The sequence below is a fragment of the Triturus cristatus genome, chromosome 12 (genome assembly GCF_964204655.1).
Source record: "Triturus cristatus chromosome 12, aTriCri1.1, whole genome shotgun sequence".
Lineage (NCBI taxonomy): Eukaryota > Metazoa > Chordata > Amphibia > Caudata > Salamandridae > Triturus > Triturus cristatus.
In genome coordinates this window covers 463845792-463870983 of record NC_140595.1, presented here as the reverse complement: position 1 = coordinate 463870983, position 25192 = coordinate 463845792, and the positions used below count along the sequence as shown (strand labels likewise).

At 42.4% G+C, this 25192-nt stretch overlaps 1 protein-coding gene across 1 annotated transcript; it reads right to left on the bottom strand.

Annotated features, from left to right (window-relative positions):
* Positions 1-12029: 12029 nt before the first annotated feature.
* On the bottom strand, positions 12030-21757 carry LOC146776112 (general transcription factor II-I repeat domain-containing protein 2-like). Its single transcript, XM_085637101.1, has 2 exons — positions 21264-21757; positions 12030-13887 (listed from the first exon to the last, which is right to left on the bottom strand). The coding sequence occupies exons 1-2, from the start codon at positions 21755-21757 to the stop codon at positions 12030-12032; spliced, it is 2352 nt and encodes a 783-aa protein (XP_085493227.1).
* Positions 21758-25192: the final 3435 nt, after the last annotated feature.

Here is a 25192-nt window from a genome sequence, read left to right as displayed (position 1 = left end):
TGCAATATATTCTGAAAACAGCAAAAATAAGGCAAAAATATTTTTTGATAAATATGTAAATATGTGTACTGTATTATAAAATGTTTTAAAAATATTAATACTTTTTTCTTTTTTTTCAGATTGATATAGAAAATTTTCGAAAACTAGAACCATTTTTAAAGCAATTTTTTTTTAAAACAAATGAATAAATATTTTTTTGAGTGGGTATGGTAAGTCAATAATAATAATTGTAGTCTCTCAAGGACCTTGTAATGTGATAATTGATTTTGTGTTTTTAAAAAATAAAAAAAATAAAATTACGCGCACCGTACGCGTACGGTAAAAAAAAAAAAAAAAAAAAGTTTTTAAAAACATATATAAAAAATAGATGAAAGGTATGGTTGGCTCTTAAAAGAGCCGTTGTGTTCATGCAGGGACAGAGGAAAGAAAGATTGGGAATATTAGACGGTACGACAAGTGTGCTGATCTATTTTACTGTTCACTAGGGAAACACTGGTCTCCCTATAAGTAATTAGATCGTGACAATGGGCGCACCGTACTTCAACCCTCGCAAACCGAGGGTTAATTTCCAGAGGGCCAGCAAAAGGAGATGCTCCCCCCACAGATGAAGGGCTCACCTGACCTGCAGAAGAAGGAGTCAGCCCTGCAGATGATGGTCCAGGCTGAGCTGCTGTGGATGTGCTTGGTTCACTTACTGAAGGGTTACCTCCAGTAAGTCGAGCATGTGTCCTCTTGTGTACGTCCTTGAGGTGCCTCATCATGGTATGATTCCCAAAGGAATACTTCCTGTCAGGATTACCTCTTGAAAGTACACGCTTACACAGCCTACAAGTTACTAAGGGTGCATTTACCTTTTGCTGGCCTTCAGGAAAAGTAAAATAATCCCATACATAAGAAGTCTTTTGTTTCCTCGCTCTCTGCCTCAAGGTAGTGCTGCTAGTGCTAGCCTCACTCTCAGAAGGGCTCTGCTGGTCTGCCATCGTATCACAAAGACAACCCAGCTCCTTCTCCTAAGGGATCACAAGCAGAAATGAGGGGAATGGGTGTGGTGTAGGAGAGTTCTAGAACTGAAAGTAGTTTCAACCAATCAAAAGTTGTGTTTCATGATCACATGACCTACCGTACGCTTACGGTACGCTTACGGTACGCTTACGGCAAAAGTGCGCATGTGCGTAAAAAAGACACGCGCTTGCGCGCATGCGCATAACAGTCACTACCCGACACTTCCGCGTAACGTGCGCGTGTAGCGTACACGCGTACGCGTCCCACGCGGAGTACGCGCGGCTACGCAAATTGCGTAACTATACGCAAACAGCGTAGATAAATTACGGGCGTTGCGTAAACCGTACGCTTACCGTAAGCTTACGGTACGCGTACTAAAAAAAAAAGGAAAAAATGTACTGGAAAAAATTATAACATGTTTATTTTATGAAATATATTTAAAAAAACATATTAAAGAATTTTAAAAATTTAACCATAGTCTTTATAAAAGGTTAGAACATTAAATTAAAAATATGTTTAAAAAAATAGAAGAAAAAAAAAAAATTAGCATTTAAAAAACCTTGCAAATTCACTGAAAAAACCATGGGTTTCACACACGTTATAGTTAGGAATTAGCATTTAAAAAACCTTGCTAATTCAATGAAAAAAACATAGGTTTCACACACGTTATAGTTAGGAATTAGCATTTAAAAAACCTTAGAAATTCAATGAAAAAACCAAAGGTTTCACACACGTTATAGTTAGCTGGACATTTTACTCGTAAAAAACCATTGAAATTCCCCCGTTATAGTTAGTTAAGCTAACTATAACTCGCGCGCCCACAATGCACTGCTGATGACGTCACATATTACATCACTCATGACATGGTCAGTGACATCACTCATGACATCACTGATGACATCTCAAATGACATCACTGATGACATCACTGATGACATCATCCTTGTGATAGAGTGGCAGACCTCCTCTCACCCTAATATCACCTTTGATACACACATTTATAAATAGAGACTACAATTTTCAAAACAATGGACATACCAATACCAGTTACAACAACCTCTTCAGTAATTCTAAGATCCACATACACATCCACTCATTCACCAACAGTCCTATACAGTCACTCATACATGTACTCACTCATCATATGTACTCATACACCTATACATCCTGTTACACAATGCCACTCATCCGTAGAGTTACTCACACACATAGTCACTCATGCTAATAAAGAATCAAACATCCATTTACTTGCATATACAGTTATACACACACCACCACACTTACGTCTACGGAAACTTGCACATACTTAGTCTTTTAAACAATCACTTATAGAAACACATACTTATTCACACAGGAACTCTTTCAATCTCTCACTCTCACATATACTCACTTATATACACCAATAGTCACATATACTAGTTTAAAACATATGTAGTTACTCATAAAGACACTGTAGAGACAGTCATTCACTCACTAACACACCCATACACACACTCATCCACCCATGTAGTCCTGCATACATACTATCTTCAACACATACAAACAGTGAGTCACTCATTCATGCACCTATGCACTACGTAATACCCCCCACCGAACCATACAGACACTCAGACTCATACTCAAAAAAACAACTAATAACCTATATAGACACCCATGTAGCTGCTCACCAACCCATGCAGCCACTTATACACAAAGTGAGAGACTGATACAGATATATACATATTTAAACATTACTCACTAAGCCATGTATTCACTATGATACACCTAATCAGTCAGTTACACAATCAATTTTTCAAAAACAAATCATCCATTTAGACACTTATATACCCATTTATTCTTCCATCGACCTTGAGATATACATATATAAAACATATTTAATTTTCAGAAAAACACACATTCACGGGATGATGTCATCAGTGATGTCATCAGTGATGTCATTTGAGATGTCATCAGTGATGTCATGAGTGATGTCACTGACCATGTCATGAGTGATGTAATATGTGACGTCATCAGCAGTGCATTGCGGGCGCGCGAGTTATAGTTAGCTTAACTAACTATAACGGGGGAATTTCAATGGTTTTTTACGAGTAAAATGTCCAGCTAACTATAACGTGTGTGAAACCTTTGGTTTTTTCATTGAATATATATATATATATATATAGATATAGATATAGATATAGATATATATGTATATATATATATATCTCCAGCAAACTCCTTCCTGAGAGAGAGCAGCTGCCACACAGGGGAAACCCTTTGGAAGCACTTTATTGAAATTGTAATTGGCGAATGCATTTCGGCTTTTCATTTAGCCTTCGTCAGCGCCCAAGTGTCCAGGACTTTTGCAGCAAGATGTTTGTAAGTCCTGCCTCCTTTTTGTTGGTTCAAACCAGCTCCGCCCCCTAATGGACCGCTCACCTGTTTTGAGTTCACGATACCTGATTGAACTCCAACACCCAGAATCCATTGTTGTGAATCCAGGTAGGTGGGGCGAGGGGGTAAAGTTAACACTAAGTGGTTATGCGGGGGTGCAGGGTATGATGCGTGCAAATTAAAATCCCATTTCCTGCTTGCAAGTTCAGAAAGGCACCTCCTCTGGTCCCCTCACCGCTTCAGCCCCAGAGATCAGGATTCCTGTCGGCGGGGGCAGCAGTGACAAGCACACCAACCAGCATGAGGTTAATAACCTCATGACCGCCAAATCGTTTCCCAAAATCCGAGGCGTGCCTGGACCATCCAATACCTTAGAACACAAAAAAAACTGCCACAGCAGAGCCAGTAAAGTCCAGGCCATCTTGCAAAGCGGGGGCCTCTATTTCGCGTCTCTGGCTGACGCGACAACACATCCAGCAAACTCCTTCCTGAGAGAGAGCAGAGGCCACACAGGGGAAACCCTTTGGAAGCACTTTATTGAAATTGTAATTGGCGAATGCATTTCGGCTTTTCATTTGTCATGATTCGAAACACCGCCCCGCACTGGAGCGTCGCTGGAACACCAACATCCAGAATTCCAGGCGCCGGCCGGCATCACGTGATCTCCGGAAGCACACTTAACGCGGCTCCTCCCAGGAGGCGGGGCCAATGATTCCTTTCATCGAGCCTGTGCGTTCGAACTCGGACGCTATCTTGGCTTCCCGTTTTGTCATCGTTTCCAGAGTGCCTTCGTTTCCTGATTGCTAGGAGATCCAGGTAATGTTCCTAGTTCTACCAGGGTGTGCTATGCCTCGTGGCACTCCTCCTCCGCTGGCTCCGCCAGCCACGCCGAAAACATTCTCCGCTCGGCTCTCTGCTCAGTATCCAGGCCGAGAACAAGCCGTCCAGAGAACGCCTTATTCTTGCTGGTGCAAAACCCCGCGGCGCTCCTCCGCCCCAGGATTCCGGGTGTGACGTTGAAGCGCAGGGTTTCCGCACCGCCTTCCCTTCAGGTTCCGTCGTCTCCGATACGGGAGAACCCAGATCCGGCTCCTAGCGCTCCTCCGCCCAAGGATTGAGGGCGTGACGTAGCAGCGCCAGGAACCTTCATCGGTTGATCTTGAACTTCTCCGTAAAGGAACGGAAGAAGTTTAGAACCCTCCGAGCGCTCCTCAGCCTTTACAAACTCCGAAAGGCGTTGAGTGGTAGCGCCTACCCCAGGTAAAACCTTCACCCCTTCGAGACACTGGGCTCTTCGTCTCCGCTACCCGTGAAGTAACACGGTAGCCACCTGCACAAGCCCACTCACGGGACTTAAGTGGTTCTGGTGTGGCCCGGACAGAACTCACGCCAGAAGGACAGAATCCCAGGTGAGCAGCAATCGCAGGCACAGGGTGGGAGCTGAGCGCTGGGGAACCGCCTTGGAGATATCTGTCCTCTCTCTCTTTTCAGGTCTCCATCCCCGCGGTTCCTACCCTTCCTTCTCTCACCCACCTGTCTCCCAAGTCCGAGGGTGTTATACATACGCCGGACTGGGGACGGATGGGAGGTGGACCCATAACTAGCATCATCCTCATCCCGAGGAGAGGACCCCAGGGCAGCATAACATCATTTAGCCTTCGTCAGCGCCCAAGTGTCCAGGACTTTTGCAGCAAGATGTTTGTAAGTCCTACCTCCTTTTTGTTGATTCTAACCCGCTCCGCCCCCTAATGGACCGCTCACCTGTTTTGAGTTCACGATACTTGATTGAACTCCAACACCCAGAATCCATTGTTGTGAATCCAGGTAGGTGGTGCGAGGGGGTAAAGTTAACACCAAGTGGGTATGCGGGGGTACAGGGTATGATGCGTGCAAATTAAAATCCCATTTCCTGCTTGCAAGTTCAAAAAGGCACCTCCTCTGGTCCCCTCACCGCTTCAGCCCCAGAGATCAGGATTCCTGTTGGCGGGGGCAGCAGTGACAAGCACACCACCCAGCATGAGGTTAATAATATATATATATATATATATATATATATAACCTACTGGTGGTCACCAGTAGGTGGTTATAGTTAGGACCTAGTTACTATAGGAAAATGGCAACACTCTATTCCCAATAACTTTGGTGCCGATTGACGAATCTTCGCTAAATTTTCAAAACTAATTCTTTGTTGAGATCAGCTCCTATGTTGATAGTTTGGGGGTGATTCGTAAAGGGGGGGCGAGAAAAACGGGGGGTCCCAAAACATGTTTTTTAAATGTTAATTTCTGTAGGAAACTTTACACAATGCTACAGGTCGAACGGGTGAACGGAATTACCCCAAATTTGGAAGGGAGAAGGGTCTTGGTCTAGAAAGCACGCTTTTGTTTACGTGGTGTAAATCCGTTCAGTAGTTTTTGAGAAATATCGAAATTTACAGATATTGATATTTGGGAATTCTGCCATCTGATTGGCTGAGGCGTTAGGAGCACGAGCTTGCTGGTGATTTACTGCGTGCGGTGCGAGCGGTTGCAACTAGGAATTGTTGGCTGCCATTATGTGATTCCGTTGAAGTGAGTAATGTGAAAAAAGGGAGAAAAAAGTGGGAAAGAGGAGGGTAGGAGCGCTGTGAGGTTTGTTGGGTGGGTAGGGTGTGCTATAGAGTGAGTGTGAAGCAAATTATTTATCCCTACTGGTGTGAAAGTGCTGTTTTGCCCACTGTGAGATGGTGCTGAGGTGAGGTGCCGGTACAGTCTGGTATGAATCCATGCGTCTAAACTGTGAGCTGAGTGCTGTAAAATGATGTGCTCTGTGCGGTGTAGCATAGTGGACGCTGTAGCATATCTGTGCAGGTGGTGTTAGTATGCGTTTAGAGTATAGGGGGAGTGGGAAGCAAAGTACTTAGTGGTATCGGTATGAAGACTCGGGGATGAAACTGTGAGTGTAAGTCATAAGTTTATTGCTGTGAAGTGATGTGCTGTGGGTGCTGTAGGATACTGGCTGCTGTAGCATACCTGTGTAAGTAGTGTTAGTGTGCGTTCATTCTATACAGGGAGTGTGAAACAAACTACTCATCCCTATTGGTCTGAAGAGTGGAATGTAGTGTTTTAGGAAGCAGGAATGAAGGAATAATCGTGAAGAATATAATGCAGAATGTTGCAATGCCAGAGAAGGAAAATGGTAAAATGAGTTGTGTCTAAGAAAGTGGTTGTGTGTAATAAAGGGATTGAGTTTGAAAATTATACAGAAAGTGTCTTTTTTTCAGTGCTATAAGTGGACCCACTGGTGCAAGAGCTAGCATATCCAGCTGATGCAAAGTTGAACCACTTCTGCTGTATTCAAACGTAAGCTCCGGCATTGGTGAATTGTATATTACATGTTACAGTTGCATGTGAAATAAACAATAGCTATTACACTTGAATGACTCTACATTCTATAAAGAAAATAAAGGTAGGATATGATTACCACAGGTATCATTTAAGAAAAGAAAGAAATAAAAAAGAAATTGAAAAATGTAGTCATCAACCTGTTTATGTACCTTGACAGTGCTTTTTTGTAACAGAAAATTAACAACAGTAGAATAGTTAGCAATCTGTTGTACAGTAGATTCAATGTGGTGCGTGTCAGAATTGGTACTAGTTCTACCCACATTGGAATTTTGAGGATGAATACAAACATTTCGCTTCTGAGAAGCACATTCTATACCTTTGTAGTCAAACCGTACATTATTGTCTTCAGCTGTTTCAAAAAAAACTTTCTTGTGTAGAGAGCTAAGGCATCGAGCTTAGACAAACTCCAATTGCTTCTGCTTTAGTCAAATCGAAGCTCCTGCATCAGTGAATTGCACATTATATGTTACAGTTCTATGTGACCTACAGAATAGCTATTAGACATGAATAAATACATTGTATAATGAAAATAAAGGTAGTTTACGATTACCACACTGTGCCAACCAGTTCCTCAACAAAGTCGTCTTTTTACATTTTTATCGTGAGGTTCTGAGCAGAGGCTGACTTTGAGTAAAATTGTGTGAAAGGGCTTTGTGAATAACAGGCAGGCAGAGAGGTGTGTGCACAAAGAATAGACGTGGTTTCTAAATGGGTGTCTGGTTTAGGTTAATTTTGGAAGTAAATAGCGTATTTGCATAGGCCATACAGGGGGAATAATGAGGATAGAGTTCAAATGTCTGAGTATACTTAGATAGTTATTATGTCAAAGTAGTAGGATTGAAGTGCATTATAAAAAATTTAAAGAAAAAAGTAAAAAAAAGATGGAAAAAAATCCATTCAAGAATAATGTGAGTTTCTTACAAGTCTTGGAGATTCCAGTCCAGAAGTTCTTCAGCTGCTTGAGATGAGTAATGTTCCAAGAGGCTACTGTTGCCATCACATGAGAAAAGCAAAGCGATTCAATTCATATCCTCGAAGGGACAGTAATGTTCCTCGAATGTTGGAGCGGTAATTTGAATGGGCAGGCAATCTGCGATGTTGTGAAAGGTCGCACGTTGCAGGAGATCTTTCGCGGCTGCGCAGATTCCTTTTTGCATTGCATTTTCCATTGCTCCGCTGCCAGAACAATCACATTCATGGTTTTCAAGATACTCCATTACCTGCTGGATATCTGGAGCGATTGATGAGATGTTGGCAAGGCATACATCCATTCGCCAGTCGAATGGGCAAGTTTTGCAATCAAACGATGGTTGTACGTATATTGCATAAGTGTAGATAAATGTTATGTTGTAGCTAGCTCCGATAATAGATAGAGGCAGGCAGCCGAAAAGATTTTCAGTTTTTTTACAGTATTGATGTAGCTTAGCGTAGATGCGTATTCTGTCGGACATAGTTGTTACCATAGAGAGCATAGCCATTTCTAGAAGTAGAATTAGTAGTAGGATGGCCGCAAATAGGGTGAGAATTATGGGCACTGTTCTTGTTATTCCAGAAATGATCGAAAGAATGTCTGAATGTAGTCTGGTATTAAAAGAAGAACAGTTTGAAAGCGTGTTGGAAGGCTGTGAGAGACTGTGTTAAAAAAGTGTGCCAGACCTGGAGTGTGACATGTGTTGAAAATTGTGTAACAATTCACAAAGTGTAATGGGAGGTTCGTATTTAAAAGGGAGTGTATTTTACTTGAAGTTCGTGGTATCTGTAGTCGATAAATTTCTTTTGCAGAAGTGAGGGACAGGGTTTGTTTAATGAATTCTGTTTTCAAAGTAGGGATTGAAGGCCAAGTTGAAGTTTGGGAGTTAGTTTGTGTGGGTGGGACTGGACATTGCCACAGGAAGTTACTCGGTTTGAAACAGTAAGGACATACGGTATGCCAGCTCACATTCCGTATGAGTGCATATTATTGAGAAGCAGATAACTGCCGTTAGAAAGCTGTGTGAATGTTGGTCTGATTGTGGGAGTTAGCATCCTTTTAAGAAAGTAGTTGGACATTCTTGGATAGTAAAGAATGATTGCCATTGTGGTCGCACTTTTCACCTGTGAGAAAAACCTCTGTATGCTCTTTAAAACAGCAATATGTAAATGGGAGAAACCACTGCTCGTGAATAAACGCGCTACTTCATATAATCACATACAACATGACAAACAACATGTACACCTAGCAGACACAACGACACTGCGTACTGTGGGAACCGTGGCTTGCTATGTACACAAACCAAACATGGCATGGCACCTCTGCCACACAATGCAGAATGCGGGGAGAGATGGGAGCAAAGTATGTGCGAAGGTGGCAAGTAATTCTCGATTATAAAAGTATACAATGCAATGTCTTGAGGGGATTTGCCGGACAGACTTGAGTATGCAGAGCACAGACATGTACATGTCAACATACACTGATGGTCTATTGAGTGAAGTGGACAGTGGTCGCAACCATGATAGTACAGTCAGTAGGGAAGATTACGGAATGGTAGTGCGTACGTGCCTCCCCCCCCCCCCCTCCCCCCCCAAATGTTTAGGGAAGTGGGCTGGCTCGCCGTACGCAAGGCTAGCGTAGGGGTATGAATAAAAGGCATGTTTCTTTGGGTGTGGTTCTCTTCCGGATTGGCGAGCTTGTCTGCCAGGTCTGCGCAGCTTACACCGCCATGAGGCTGACGCTGTCAGTGAAGGTGGGTGCGTGAATGATGCTCTCAGCCTGCTGGTACTCAGAAACCGCCATGGCCGCTGTGCAGCATATTTGTCCCACAGTTCACCTTTCGACACCGCTGTATGTGAAAGAGGGCCGACCACGTGCTGGCGGAAGGTCCTGGGCCGAGGTCTGTGAGCTCGGAAGGCTCCTGAGATTAACGCTGGCTACCGCGACACAGGCACACAGAGCCCAGCCTGAGGCCCAGGAGCGTGGAGTGCTCTGTATAATAGTAACACAGTAGTCCGACAGGTACCGACAGTGGAACGGTGTTTTGATACCATAGTGGACAATGTTAGAACTGTATCTGAGAGTGGAGATGAAGGTACTCCCTTCGACCAGCTGCAACCAACTCTGGGTCCCAACAGTGCAATGGTGTCTTGGTCCCAGAATGGACGATGTCCGATATTACCTGCTACTGAGTTTTCAAGGTACTACCTTCGTTGAGGTGCATCAGACTCTGTGCTCCCGTAGCTAACTGCCGCACATGATTATAGGGGTTGGCTGACTGCAGTCGGTGGAGTACACCGCGGTACAGCAGGTCCGAACAGTGGAACGGTGTCTTGATATCACAATGGACGATGTTAGAACTGCATCTGAGAGTGGAGATGAAGGTACCCCCTCCGATCAGGTGCAACCAACTCTAGGTCCGAACAGTGGAACGGTGTCTTGATCCCACAATGGAAGATGTTAGAACTGCATCTGCGAGTGGAGATGGAGGTACTCCCTTTGACCAGCTGCAACCAACTCTGGGTCCCAACAGTGGAACGGTGTCTTGATGCCAAAATGGATTATGTTAGAACTGCATCTGAGAGTGGAGATGAAGGTACTCCCTTTGACCAGGTGGAACCAACTCTAGGTTGCAACAGTGGAACGTTGTCTTGATTCCACAATGGTAGATGTCCGATGTTAGATTCTGCTTAATTTTTACAGAACTCCTTCCGCTGAGGTGGATTAGACTTTGTGCTTCTGTAGTTAACTGCTGCACATGATTATTAGGCATGGTTTATTGCAGTTGCTGGAGTAGATCGCGGTACAGCATGTTCGAACAGTGAAACAAGGTCTTAATTCTATGATTGAGGATGTCAGAAGTTAAAGTGTGTGATGATTTTTGTGTATAGCTTCTGATGAGGCGCAACCAACTCTAGGTACCAACAGTGAAATGGTGTCTTGATCACACAATGGACGATGTCCGATATTACCTGTTGCTGGTTTTTCACACAACTCCATCTGTTGAGGTGTATCAGGTTCTGTGCTTCTGTAGTTAAGTGCTGCACATGGTTATTGGGCTTAGTTGACTGGTATTGCTGGAATACACCACGGTAGAGCAGGTCCAAACAGTGAAATGGAGTGTTAATTATATGATTGAGGATGTTACAGTTTTTGATGATTTCTGTGTACCCCCTCCGATGAGGTGCAAGCAACTCTAGGTCCCAACAGTGGAATGGTGTGTTAATCCCACAATGGATGAGATTAGAACTGTATCTGAGAGTGGAGATGGAGGTATTCCCTTCTACCAGCTGCAACCAACTCTAGGTTCCAAAAGTAGAACGGTGTGTTGACTCCACAATGGACGATATTAGAACTGCATTTGAGTGTGGAGATGTACTCTTTTCGATCAGTTTCATCCAACTTTAGGTCCCAACTGTAGAACCGTGTCTTGATCCCACAATGGATGATGTCCGATATTACCTGCTGCTTGGTTTTTTCAAAAGTTCGTGTGTTGAGGTGCATCACAGTCTGTGATTCCATAGCTAACTGCTGCACATGATTATTGGGCTTGGTTGACAGTAGTCGGTGGAGTAAACTGTGGTACAGCAGGTGCAAACAGTGAAATGGGGTCTTGATTCTATGATTGAGGAAGTCATAAGTTAAAGTCTGTGATGATTTTTGTGTACCCCCTCTGATCAGGAGCAACCAACTCTGTGCTTCCGAATCCAACGGTATGTGGCTGTGAGCTGTGAATGACCACTGGATTTGGTGTAGACTGCAGTTCGCAGGGTTCATAATTTAGATTGCATGGTGATTGTTTAATTACAGAATCCAGTAGTTAAGTAATTAGAATGTCTATTGAAACAGACACAATATTGTTTTAGTATACTTGCTTCAAGAAGTTTTTTTATATCAGTTATAGGTTTAGTGAAATGACCAAATTTATCTTGGAAGTCCAAAGGAACAGTGAATAGTGTAGACCAGAGGTGTCAAACTCAAATTCATCAGGGGCCGCATCAGCAGTTTGGTCACCCTCAAAGGGCCGGTTGTATCTGTAAGAGTATGTGTCCACTCTTTATTATCATAAATTATTGTCACTGCATTCAATTATTACTGTTTTTTGTAATAATATAAGTAATAACTAGCTCTGAAAGCAGAAACATAGTCAGAATAATGGCAAGTAGATATTCAAATGTACAATTATTGTACAATTTATTGAAAAAAGATTTTTGGTAACAGACAGTAATTTTTAAACATACAAATATTGCCAAACACTGTTTATTGCACATATGGCAAACATAAGCCATTAACTTTTTTTTAACTTTTCTGACTAGATGGCTGACATCGTTTTCCTGAGGTCAGTCCATCGATGTCTGGCGTTAGGTCTTGTGCTGTAGCAATTCGCAAAACAGCATGGAGGTTATCATCAGTGATGCGTGATCTGAGCTTGGTCTTGTTCAGATTCATGACTGAAAACATCTGTTCACATAGATAGGTGCTCCCAAACATGGACAGAACACGTGCAGCTTGAAGTCGGAGCTGTGGCATCAAAGCAGGGGGGAGGAGACGGTAAAAGTCGTCGACTGTCGCATCTTGGAACTTCGCTTTCAGGCTGCTGTTGCACTGAAGTTCTATTAATTCCATTTGAAGGTGATGTGGTGCACTGTCAACATCGATGTTGAAGGGATTGGCAAAGCTGGTAAAGGTTAAGTGTTGTCCTTTAAAGTCAGAAAAGCGTCGATTGAATTCATCAATCAGCCGATTCACTTTGGTACCCAATCGAGCACATGAAAAAGTACCTGGGAATGAGGTTGAGATGCTCTGGCAGATAGGAAAGTGGGCAAGACTGTCTTTTTCAAGCTGTGACTTCCATAGGCGCAGTTTCTCCTGGAAAGCTGTTATTGCCTCATACATTGAGGTTATGACTTGTTTGCGGCCCTGCAGCCTCAGATTCAGTTGGGCGAGATGCTCGGTTATGTCACACAACATGGCAAAATCGCACAGCCAGTTTGGATCTGACAGTTCTGACAAGGGCTTCCCTTTACTTTGCATAAAAAGAGTAATTTCTTCCAAAAGCTCAAAAAATCTCTTGAGAACGGTGCTCCTACTCAGCCACCTTACTTCTGTATGGTATGGCACATCTGTATGTTCCATGCCCACCTCCTTCAAAAATTGTTGGAACTGACGATGATTCAGACCCCGTGCACGGAGAAAATTCACTGTTTTCGTGACTGTGGACATTATGTTATCCAGTTGCAGAACCTTGCCACACAGAGATCCTTGGTGGATAATGCAGTTATAAGTTATCAGCGGCGTGTGGCAATTACCTTTTTTCATTTTCTCTTTTAACAGTCCAACCAAGCCATTTCTCTCTCCACACATTGCTGGAGCGCCATCAGTAGTAAGTCCCACCAACTTTTCCCAAGGTAATTTCATTTTATTTACGGATTCCTCCACTGCATTGAAGATGTCCCTCCCAGTTGTTGTCCCATACATGGCGACCACATCCAAGAGCTCCTCACTGACAGACAAGTCTTCCTTCACACCTCTTACAAAAATAGCTAGATGAGCTGTATCAGTATTGTCAGTGCTTTCATCAACAGCTAATGAAAAGGCCAGATAACTGCATGCCTCTTCAGCCAACTTTGTATTAAGATTACAGGCTAGGTCCCTGACTCGGTCTGTGATGGTGTTTCTTGACAAGCTGACATTGCTAAAAGCCTGTCTCTGCTCAGGGCACACCTGTTCACATACCTTCAGCATACACTGCTTTACAAATGCACCTTCTGAAAAGCACTTTGAAGCTCGTGCAATTTCTATAGCCACAAGATAGCTGGCTTTCACTGCTGCATCATTTTTTGCTGTCATTTTTGCAAAAATATTCTGTTGAGAATGCAGGCTTCCTTTTAATTCTTGGACCTTTTGTTGCTTTTCCTGGTGGCTAAGGTTAGCAAATTTGGCTCCATGTTTGGTCTCAAAGTGCCGGCGTAAATTGTATTCCTTCATCACTGCCACTGCCTCATAGCAAATAAGACATACCGGCTTGTCTCCATTAATCACAAACATGTATTCACTTTCCCATCTCTCCTGAAATTGCCTTCCCTCTGCATCAACTTTTCTTTTCTTGGACATTTTTGGGTTATTAATTTGATTGTAGTTTATGGTCCCTATACCACTGTAAAGAGACACGGAAGTGGTCAGTATATCCAAAGTTTACCGCTCAGACTTTTCAGCAGAATAATAAGCAGACCCCCCCTAATAAGCAGACTCCCCCCCCCCCACATACATCATATGTACTTACAGTACAGGAGAGATGGGTTCAGGCAGCCGTTGGAGAGGCGGCCGCGCATGCGCTGAAAACTGTCCATAGGTAGACTTAACCAAAAAAGAGGCAGTACAAATGTTTGCAAAGGCCTCACAGTAAGTTGTTGCGAAAAAACTCTTTTAAATAGTGGCTCATGCGACTTCTTCAAGCTACACCAAGATACGTTTGCTAACTGAGTTTACAATAGCACTCAGAAAAGCAATCAGTTTAAAAAATAAATGGAGTGAAGGCAACCCGAACACTAACCCTCACGCGACAGGGCAGCAGCCCACTTGTCTTCCAATCATTAAACACAAAAAAACATTGTCACTAGCTTCGTCCAAGCCTGCTCCCGGACAGGATTGTAATATTTAAAAGCATTTTCCAGGACTGATTAGGGATATCGCGCTTCACGGATTGTAAAGGCGCAGAAAACAATGTGACAGGATCCGTCATATAAAGTATTTAATAAAGTAAATTACAATATAGTACAAAGGCCCACAGGTTTACAGAGGGTAACAGGTCAAGTACAGATCAGCAAGTCAAGTCGAATAACCAACATTCCATGACATCATATAAATACCTAGTCAGGGTTCTATGATGACATATCATGACGATAGGTGATTTGATAGGATGGAGAAAGTGCAATGCAAATGAACAGGTAGGAGAACAATAATGGAAATTAAAGAAACAATAATATACACAATGAATTAATGTGAATGTACAACACTGGGATATGACACCTTTCCCAGGCAAAAATAGAGGCAGCCTGTTCACGTTTAAGGATGCTGCAAGCGCGGACCTGATTCTTAGGTAGAACTTTATTTGAAATTTCTGCAATTCGTTTTCATCGTACTTTGTTTACTTTAATGCACAGCCGGGGGTCATTAGAGCAGCTGTATAACACATTTTAAACCGTTTTCCTCTAACATTTACTGTTTAAGTATGCACAGATAAGAGGAAAAAATACCGTCTTTAAGTGATTTTTCTTTTCAACCAGCAGGATATTACAATATCAGTCATGCTGGTATAAAACCACCCAGGTTGCAACTTTAATGTCAGGCCTCTTGTCGCGATTTTCCAAACCCTGTCCTATGTAAAACCTTATTTGCGCTGGGGTTGTAATTCTGAGTTGTTATCACACCTGGCAATTACAAAGTGTGTTAAATACCTCACCCTTAGGAATGCCACCTTTACCAGAGAAAAGAATGGACATTTGTTCTTGTTTAAAGTTCTGCAAAGACCCGGACATGATACTTAAATAGAACTTTATTTACAATTGTCTGTATTCATTTTAGCGGTACAGAACACTGCCAGACTCAGAATCAGGGACAAACAAGGAAAATGGCACTTTTATTTCGGGCAGGCAAGAATAGAATTAATCCTGTCCGATTCTGGCCCAGTCTGCAACGATAGAGGTTACTCACTCGTGTTACGTGTCAATTGTTAAGGGGGCGGGAGTGCTGCCCGAGTACACACCTTGAAGCGTGGCTGTGGCCTAGCTCTCCGGATTTCCCCAAGATCCTTCTCCTCGCCCAGTTCCTGCTGATCCCAGGGTGAGGAACAGGACAGCACAGCACCCCTCTATTTCCTGAAACAAGGGGACACGGGGGAGGGAGAGCTTACCTGCGTTATCCTGGGCTGCAGAAGCCGAGACCAGCGACCAGGAGCCTGCGGAGCAAAGTCAGCGCTGGCTGGGGCCCTGCAGGGCAGAGGGACGCGTGCTGCACTCGCTGCTCCCAGGGCTGCTGCACCTTCCTGCCCGCCTCCTGCCCCTCCTCCTTTCACTCCTCTCTCCGGTGCGTGGTGCGCCCCCAGCGCAGGAAGGACAGCGACAGTCCCCCTCGGAGCTGCAGTTTCTGAAACTGTTACATTCTCCCCAGTAACATGGCGGCCGGCCTGAGGAGCGGGAGAGGGAGGGAGATGGGCTGCCATGGAGCGGGAGGGAGGGAGGGGGTCAAAGGGAAAGTGCTGCTCCTGCGGGGGTGATCGCCGCACGAAAACAGCAAAAGTTAACTCTGCAGTGACAGTCCTTTAGTGCCTGCAGGACGAAGAGCTTTCGTGTCGCTGAACGGAGCACTACTACACAGCACTACTACACGGGCCACATGACGAGGTCTGGCGGGCCGGATTCGGCCCGCGGGCCTTGTGTTTGACACCGCTGGTGTAGACTGTGGAGAGATGAAATCCCAATTCGAATTGTTTTGATTTATTCATTGTAGAGTTCTCTGTAATTTATGTTATTTTATTTTGTAAAGAGGGAGTGAGAAAAAGTATTGATGGTTGTGTGTGTGAGTACTGCTTTTAATTAACAATGCAGACAGTAGTGTTCACAATTCAGATCGAGTTGCTATTGTAGATGATGCAGTCCTGTAAGAGAAGACATTGCTGTAGTGTGCTCTGTCTGCACCACTGATATGCATCATTGCAGGCTCTGCACACGTTTTCTTTCTTCGTGTATTGCAAACTGTAGAGCTCAAGTGAATGCCAAGTGACTGTGGGCTCTTGCTGACTGCTCTCTCTGTGTGTATTGCAAACTGTAGAGGTCAAGTGAATGCCACGTGGCTGAACGCTCTCTCTGGCCTATACTGCAGACTTCAGTGTCCACATTTGACATTGAGTTGGTATTGTCGATGATGCAGTCCTGTAGGAAAATACATTCCTCCAGTGCGCTCTGTCTGCACCACTGATATGCATCATTGCAGGATCTGCACAAGTTTTCTTTGTTCTTGTATTGCAAACTGTAGAGCTCAAGTGAATGCCAAGTGACTGTGGGCTCTTGCTGACTGCTCTCTCTGGCCTACACTGCAGACAGCAGTGTTCAGAATTCAGATGGAGTCGCTATTGTAGATCAGGTAGTTCTGTAGGAAAAGACAATGCCACGTAGCCGTGGGCCCTTGCTGAACGCTCTCTCTAGCCTATACTGCAGACTTCTGTGTCCACATTTGACATGGAGTCGGTATTGTAGATGATGCAGTTCTGTAGGAAAAGATATTGCTCCAGTGCGCTCTGTCTGCACCACTCATATGCATCATTGCAGGCTCTGTACACGTTTTTTTTAGTTTGTGTATTGCAAACTGTAGAGCTCAAGTGAATGCCATGTGGCTGTGGGCCCTTGTGACCGCTCACTCTGGCCTACACTGCAGACAGCAGTGTTCACAATTGAGATTGAGTCGGTATTGTAGATGAGCTAGTCCTGTAGGAAAAGACATTGCTCCAGTGTGTACTGTCTGCACCATGCATATGTATCATTGCAGGCTTTGCACACTCTTTTTTGTTGCTTCGCTGACGACAAACTGGGTAGGTGAAGCCACTTTACATATCTGTGGGTCCTTTGTGACCGCACTCTATGGCCTACACTGCAGACAGCAGTGTTTATAATTCAGATTGAGTCGGTATTGCAGATGATGCAGTGTTGATGGCAACAGATATTGCTCCTATTACGGCCTGTCTACAGCACGCATTATCAGTGGCTGTGCACATGCTGAATTCTTTTGATGTGGTTATGTGAGTGCACTAGAACTGATGGAGCGTTTATGATATAATCTTTTTGTGTATTATTTCAGACCTATTGATTGTGTGTCAGTATACCACAAGTTGTTGTTCTTTTTTACGATGGAAATATTTCTGTATTATTTCACATCTACTGTCCCTACCTTACTGCAGCATAAATTATTGATTCTTTTAATATTGAATCTCTGTGTTGATCCAATGATTACTGTTGTAGTTGATGCTAGCAGCAACCATTGTCTGAAGTCTGGTTTAGACTTACCGCACACACATCAAGCACAGACGTCACTGGATATGTCATCATGGTAATAAAAAGGAGTCAAGCGTACGTGCCCATATCCACTTCCACTATCCATCTGTGTCCATGTGTTCATTTTCTATGCATGATACTGTCTCTGGGCAGTACTATATTACGTTGTTTTGGGGACAGCGTATGCAACCATGTTACCTGTGGTATTGGAGAAAATTTCGGTAAGGTAACTTTTAGGTGTATGGGTATCATAGGTGGAAGGCTACTTTACAGAGCAGGAATATTGATGAAAATGATTGTTGCATGTTGTGTGTAGTGTAAGATATGTGTATATTGCAAAAAGTTTTGAACAAAGCTCTCTTAGCAGAAGAGGTGTGTCTCTTGAAATGCAGTACAGATATTGACTAAAATGGGTGGCGTTTTCGAACTGTTACAATGGGAAATGTTATGAACTAATTAAATGTTTTTTTTATGGTTACATGGCAATCGCGCAGCCAGTGCGCAATGAGACCGCACCCGATGTGATTTTGAGAAAATATATTTATTATAATATAAGTTTATTAGAGTTAGAAATATATAACTGTTTAAAATATTTTTAATTATCGCCTGCTGTCATATACACTTTAAAGTTTTTTAGATATAGTTTTGAGACAAAAAAAATGAGGGAATGGCATATGCGGCGCGACATCGTACGTCTATGACGTAACACAGGGCGTGGCAGCGTGGACTCGTCATTTGAGATGTCATGAGTGATGTCATGAGTGATGTCACGGACCATGTTATGAGTGATGTAATATGTGACATCATCAGCAGTGCATTGCAGGCGGGCGAGTTATAGTTAGCTCAACTAACTATAACAGGTGAATTTCTCTGGTTTTATATGAGTCAAATGTCCAACTAACTATAACGTCCCTGAAAACTATGGTTTTTTCAGTGAATTTCTAAGGTTTTTTAAATGCTAATTCCTAACTATAACGTCTGTAAAATCTATGTTCTTTTCAGTGAATACATATCTATCTATATATATATATATATATATATATATATATATATATATCCTGCTCCACTGCACCAGTCCACGAGTCACTCTTCGGGCGGGTGCCGAGATTCGGCAGTGCTCCGCATAATATGAACGGTTCACAATTCCCCCAAGATAGAAGGAAAGACAGCACTCACGGGACTTAATCACAGCAGTGATTTATTCGAAAGCCACAAACAGACGCGTTTCAGAAAAGATCCTTCGTCAATGTTTACCAAAAAGCGTTACGAGGCACCATTTTAAAGCGTCATACATTGTCATGAAAACAAACAAGGGTTGGTGTTTCGCTAGATAGCGAGCGCCATTTTGGAACGATTCTCGTTACATTATTAAATGCGCAGATTACAGCCAAAGCTCCTTATGAGTTAGGGGTTTTTAGTTAGAAACACATTCGTTCATACTTTTTAAATATTGTAGCTGTTCTAATCTGTCATTTGACAATCATTGCAAAACATCTCGCCGTGTATCGGCCTAACGCAACCTAATTTAGGTTGCGAACATCACCTGTCTGTTTCTTTATATTGCCGTGTATCGGCCCCCAATTTTTAGGATAGATTCAAATTACTACATTCATTAGTTCATTAAAATCAATAGGTCAGTATCGGATCAATGGATAACAGCATAACCTTAGTTGCCTAGATGTACCATCAAATCTTCTCCACCATTTAGACCATTAGGAGATTTTGTTTGGAGGTCTATAATGTAACGAGATTCCAGTCTCCTTAACTTCAACACTCTATCCCCTCCTCTCACATTTGGCGGTACATGGTCAATACCAAAATATTGGAGCAAATCTCTGTCGCTTTTATGTTTGATAGCAAAGTGTCGCGCTACAGGATAATTAAAATCCCTTTTAGCAATGGCCTGCATGTGTTCCAGTATTCTCATTTTAACACAGTGTATAGTGCTTCCTATATACATGAGTCCACAAGGGCACTTTAGACAATACACTACATGTGTTGTTTGACAGGTCATGAATTTAGTTATCTTTCTCTATGTTTTTAGGCCTTTTATTTCATAGGTAAATACCCTTTTGCTAAAAGTGCACGCCTTGCATTTCCCACATGGGAAAAACCCTCTCATCTCATTAAGAGTTCCCTGTCTTGATGGTGTGACATCTAGATGACTATGGACCAAGCTATCTTTGAGTGAACGTGCCCTTTTAAAAGTTATCAGAGGTGCCACTGGAATGTCTGTACCAATAATTGCATCAGTTTTTAATACATGCCAGTTTTTCTTCATTATGTTTCTCAAGGTATCGGCATCTTCGGAAAATGTTGTTATCATCCGAAATTTACCATTTTTTTCTGGGTTTTTTTCTGTTTAAACAGATCCTCCCTAGGTAACAGTTCTACTTTCCTGAGGGTACTCTCCAAAAGATTAAGGCTATAACCTCTCGCCAGAAAGCGACTCAAGCTTGCTCTGGCTGCGAGATCAAAGACATCCTGTCTTGAGCAGTTACGTTTCAATCTAAGAAACTCTCCGTACGGGATGCTGTTTTTTAGTTTTTGAGGGTGACTGCTTTCCGCATGTAGCGTACTGTTACCAGCGGTCGGTTTTCTGAATAATACAGACGTGATCATTCCTTCCCGTATCTCAACTCTCAGGTCTAGATAGTTTACTCCCACTAAACTTATCTCCCCTGAGAACTGTAGATTAACCTCATTTTTGTTTAGATGTTCAATGTATCCTCCTGCTTTACTTGCAGGGCCATCCCACACCAAAAAGAGGTCATCGATATATCTATACCAAGACACTATGTTTTTAGTCCATTCTTCATTGGCTGTGGACCAGGCCACCTGCTCCTCCCACCAACCCACGAATAAATTTGCGTAGCTGGGGGCGAAGCAGGCGCCCATCGCAGTTCCTGAGACCTGCCTATAGAGGTCCCCCTGGAAAAGAAAGATGTTGTTAAATAGGCAAAATTCTATTAACTCCAATAACATTAAATTGTGGGTTGCAAATTTCAATGCCCGTTTCTGTAGAAAATATTTCACTGCGTTGAGTCCCTGTCTATGATTGATGCAGGTGTATAGACTCATGATGTCCAATACAATAAAGCAGTAAGATGGCTGCCATACCAAATCATTGATATGTTTGATGAAATCCGTTGTATCTTTGATATAAGATTTTAAATCAAGCACAGCCTCAAATAAAAAATGATCTAAGAACCTAGAGAGATTCTCTATTAGATTGCCCATTGAAGAGACTATTGGCCTCCCTGGTGATCTGTTTTTGTCCTTGTGCACCTTAGGTCGGTGATAGAATGTAGGTAGGATTGGATTAATTGTTCTCAAAAATAAATATTCATCCGAATCCAACATTGATTTGTCATGCCATTTTTTTATTATAGTATGCAGTTGCTGAATACTCTCTTGATATTTCACTGAAGTTGTCAATTCATAGCAGTCTTTGTTCTTAAATTGTCGTAGAGCCTCTTCTACGTACATTTCTCGTGGAATTAAAACAATGTTGCCCCCCTTGTCCGCAGGTTTGCAAATTATAGATTTATCTTGCTCCAGATTCTGAGCTTTGGTCAAGGTATCTTTTTTTCTTTGAGTTTTTCCACATTGTTTCATTCGGAATTTAATCAGTTCTTTAATGACTGCTTCTGAGAAAGTGTCTATGGCGTCAAAGGGCATCTGGGGTAAAAACTGCGAGGGTAATTTCATCCCGCTTTCTGGTGCTTCTTGTTCAACACCGGCACGTTGTATCCTTTGACTCATAGTTGCTAACTGCAGTTCTTCCATTGTTCCTTCTTGGCGTAAATCCTCCAATATTTCCAGAGTAGCCAAATCATTGGCAGCCAATAGATCTGTGTCTGTACTTTGCGATTTAAGGAATCTGATCTCCTTAGGTGTTGGTCTTAGTTTGAAATATTTATGCAACTTGAGTTTACGAACAAACTTGAATAGATCGATCCTGGTTTGAGTAAACTCCATGCGATTTTGTGGGCAAAACGTTAGTCCCAATTTGAGTACTGATTCCTCTACTGTGGTCAGAATCTTTGATGATAAATTGATTATGGTTAGATGATCCTCATTATTTACCATCTGCCTCCTCTTTTGCTCCGTGTGGCTCTGGTTTTTAGATTGGATTTTGCCCTTCCTCTTCCAGCCGCCCCGTCTGGTTTTTCTCCTTCCGGGGGTTTGCTCTTGCCCCCTCGTAGCCATGATTGTCGAATGATGTTGAACTCCTGTTGAAAAGGAGTTTTCTGGGGTTCACCAGAGGGACCGGCTAGATCATCTCCAGATTGCTCATTTTCAGTTACCTCAGATTCTGATGTTTCTACTCTTGGTAGTTTTTCAATGGCCATTGTTTATACTTATTAACCATCTCTTTGCGTGGTTGCTCAAATTTTTGGGCAAAAGTTACGATTCTTCCCATCGCATCCCATAATCAATTTATCATCAAAGATTCTGACCACAGTAGAGGAATCAGTACTCAAATTGGGACTAACGTTTTGCCCACAAAATCGCATGGAGCTTACTCAAACCAGGATCGATCTTTTCAAGTTTGTTCGTAAACTCAAGTTGCATAAATATTTCGAACTAAGACCAACACCTAAGGAGATCAGATTACTTAAATCGCAAAGTACAGACACAGATCTATTGGCTGCCAATGATTTGGCTACTCTGGAAATATTGGAGGATTTACGCCAAGAAGGAACAATGGAAGAACTGCAGTTAGCAACTATGAGTCAAAGGATACAACGTGCCGGTGTTGAACAAGAAGCACCAGAAAGCGGGATGAAATTACCCTCGCAGTTTTTACCCCAGATGCCCTTTGACGCCATAGACACTTTCTCAGAAGCAGTCATTAAAGAACTGATTAAATTCCGAATGAAACAATGTGGAAAAACTCAAAGAAAAAAAGATACCTTGACCAAAGCTCAGAAACTTGCAATACGAAATCTGGTGTAAGATAAATCTATAATTTTCAAACCTGCGGACAAGGGGGGGAACATTGTTTTAATTCCACGAGAAATGTACGTAGAAGAGGCTCTACGACAATTGAAGAACAAAGACTGCTATGAATTGACAACTTCAGTGAAATATCAAGAGAGTATTCAGCAACAGCATACTATAATAAAAAAATGGCATGACAAATCAATGTTGGATTCGGATGAATATTTATTTTTGAGAACAATTAATCCAATCCTACCTACATTCTATCACCGACCTAAGGTGCACAAGGACAAAAACAGACCACCAGGGAGGCCAATAGTCTCTTCCATGGGCAGTCTAACAGAGAATCTCTCTAGGTTCTTAGATCATTTTTTATTTGAGGCTGTGCTTGATTTAAAATCTTATATCAAAGATACAACGGATTTCATCAAACATATCAATGATTTGGTATGGCAGCCATCTTACTGCTTGATTGTATTGGACATCACGAGTCTATACACCTGCATCAATCATAGACAGGGACTCAACGCAGTGAAATATTTTCTACAGAAACGGGCATTGAAATTTGCAACCAACAATTTAATGTTATTGGAGTTAATAGAATTTTGCCTATTTAACAACATCTTTCTTTTCCAGGGGGACCTCTATAGACAGGTCTCAGGAACTGCGATGGGCACCTGCTTCGCCCCCAGCCACGCAAATTTATTTGTGGGTTGGTGGGAGGAGCAGGTGGCCTGGTCCACAGCCAATGAAGAATGGACTAAAAACAAAGTGTCTTGGTATAGATATATCGATGACCTCTTTTTGGTGTGGGATGGCCGAAAGGATACATTGAACATCTAAACAAAAATGAGGTTAATCTACAGTTCTCAGGGGAGATAAGTTTAGTGGGAGTAAACTATCTAGACCTGAGAGTTGAGATACGGGAAGGAATGATCACAACTGCATTATTCAGAAATCCGACCGCTGGTAACAGTACGCTACATGCGGAAAGCAGTCACCCTCAAAAACTAAAAAACAGCATCCCGTACGGAGAGTTTCATAGATTGAAACGTAACTGCTCAAGACAGGATGACTTTGATCTCGCAGCCAGAGCAAGCTTGAGTCGCTTTCTGGCGAGAGGTTATAGCCTTAATCTTTTGGAGAGTACCCTCAGGAAAGTAGAACTGTTACCTAGGGAGGATCTGTTTAAACTGAAAAAAACCGCAGAAAAAAATTGTAAATTTCGGATGATAACAACATTTTCCGAAGATGCCGATACCTTGAGAAACATAATGAATAAAAACTGGCATGTGTTAAAAACTGATGCAATTATTGGTACAGACATTCCAGTGGCACCTCTGATAACTTTTAAAAGGGCACGTTCACTCAAAGATAGCTTGGTCCATAGTCATCTAGATGTCACACCATCAAGACAGGGAACTCTTAATGAGATGAGAGGGTTTTTCCCATGTGGGAAATGCAAGGCGTGCACTTTTAGCAAAAGGGTATTTACCTATGAAATAAAAGGCCTAAAAACAAAGAGAAAGATAACTAAATTCATGACCTGTCAAACAACACATGTAGTGTATTGTCTAAAGTGCCCTTGTGGACTCATGTATATAGGAAGCACTATACACTGTGTTAAAATGAGAATACTGGAACACATGCGGGCCATTGCTAAAAGGGATTTTAATTATCCTGTAGCGCGACACTTTGCTATCAAACATAAAAGTGACAGAGATTTGCTCCAATATTTTGGTATTGACCATGTATCGCCAAATGTGAGAGCAGGGGATGGTGTGTTGAAGTTAAGGAGACTGGAATCTCGTTACATTATAGACCTCCAAACAAAATCTCCTAATGGTCTAAATGGTGGAGAAGAATTGACCGTACATCTAGGCAACTAAGGTTATGCTGTTATCCATTGATCCGATACTGACCTATTGATTTTAATGAACTAATGAATGTAGTGTTTTGAATCTATCCTAAAAATGGGGGGCCGATACACGGCAATATAAAGAAACAGACAGGGGATGTTCGCAACCTAAATTAGGTTGCGTTAGGCCAATACACGGTGAGATTTTTTGCAATGATTGTCAAATGACAGATTAGAACAGCTACAATATTTAAAAAGTATGAATGAATGTGTTTTTAACTAAAAACCCCTAACTCATAAGGAGCTTTGGCTGTAATCTGCGCATTTAATAATGTAACGAGAATCGTTCCGAAATGGCGCTCGCTATTTAGCGAAACACCAACCCTTGTTTGTTTTCATGACAATGTATGACGCTTTAAAATGGTGCCTCGTAATGCTTTTTGTAAACATTGACGAAGGATCTTTTCCGAAATGCGTCTGTTTGTGGCTTTCGAGTAAATCACTGCTGTGATTAAGTCCCGTGAGTGCTGTCTTTCCTTCTATCTTGGGGGAATTGTGAAGCGTATATATATATATATTGAAAAACGCAAAGCAAGTAAATTCAACAGGGA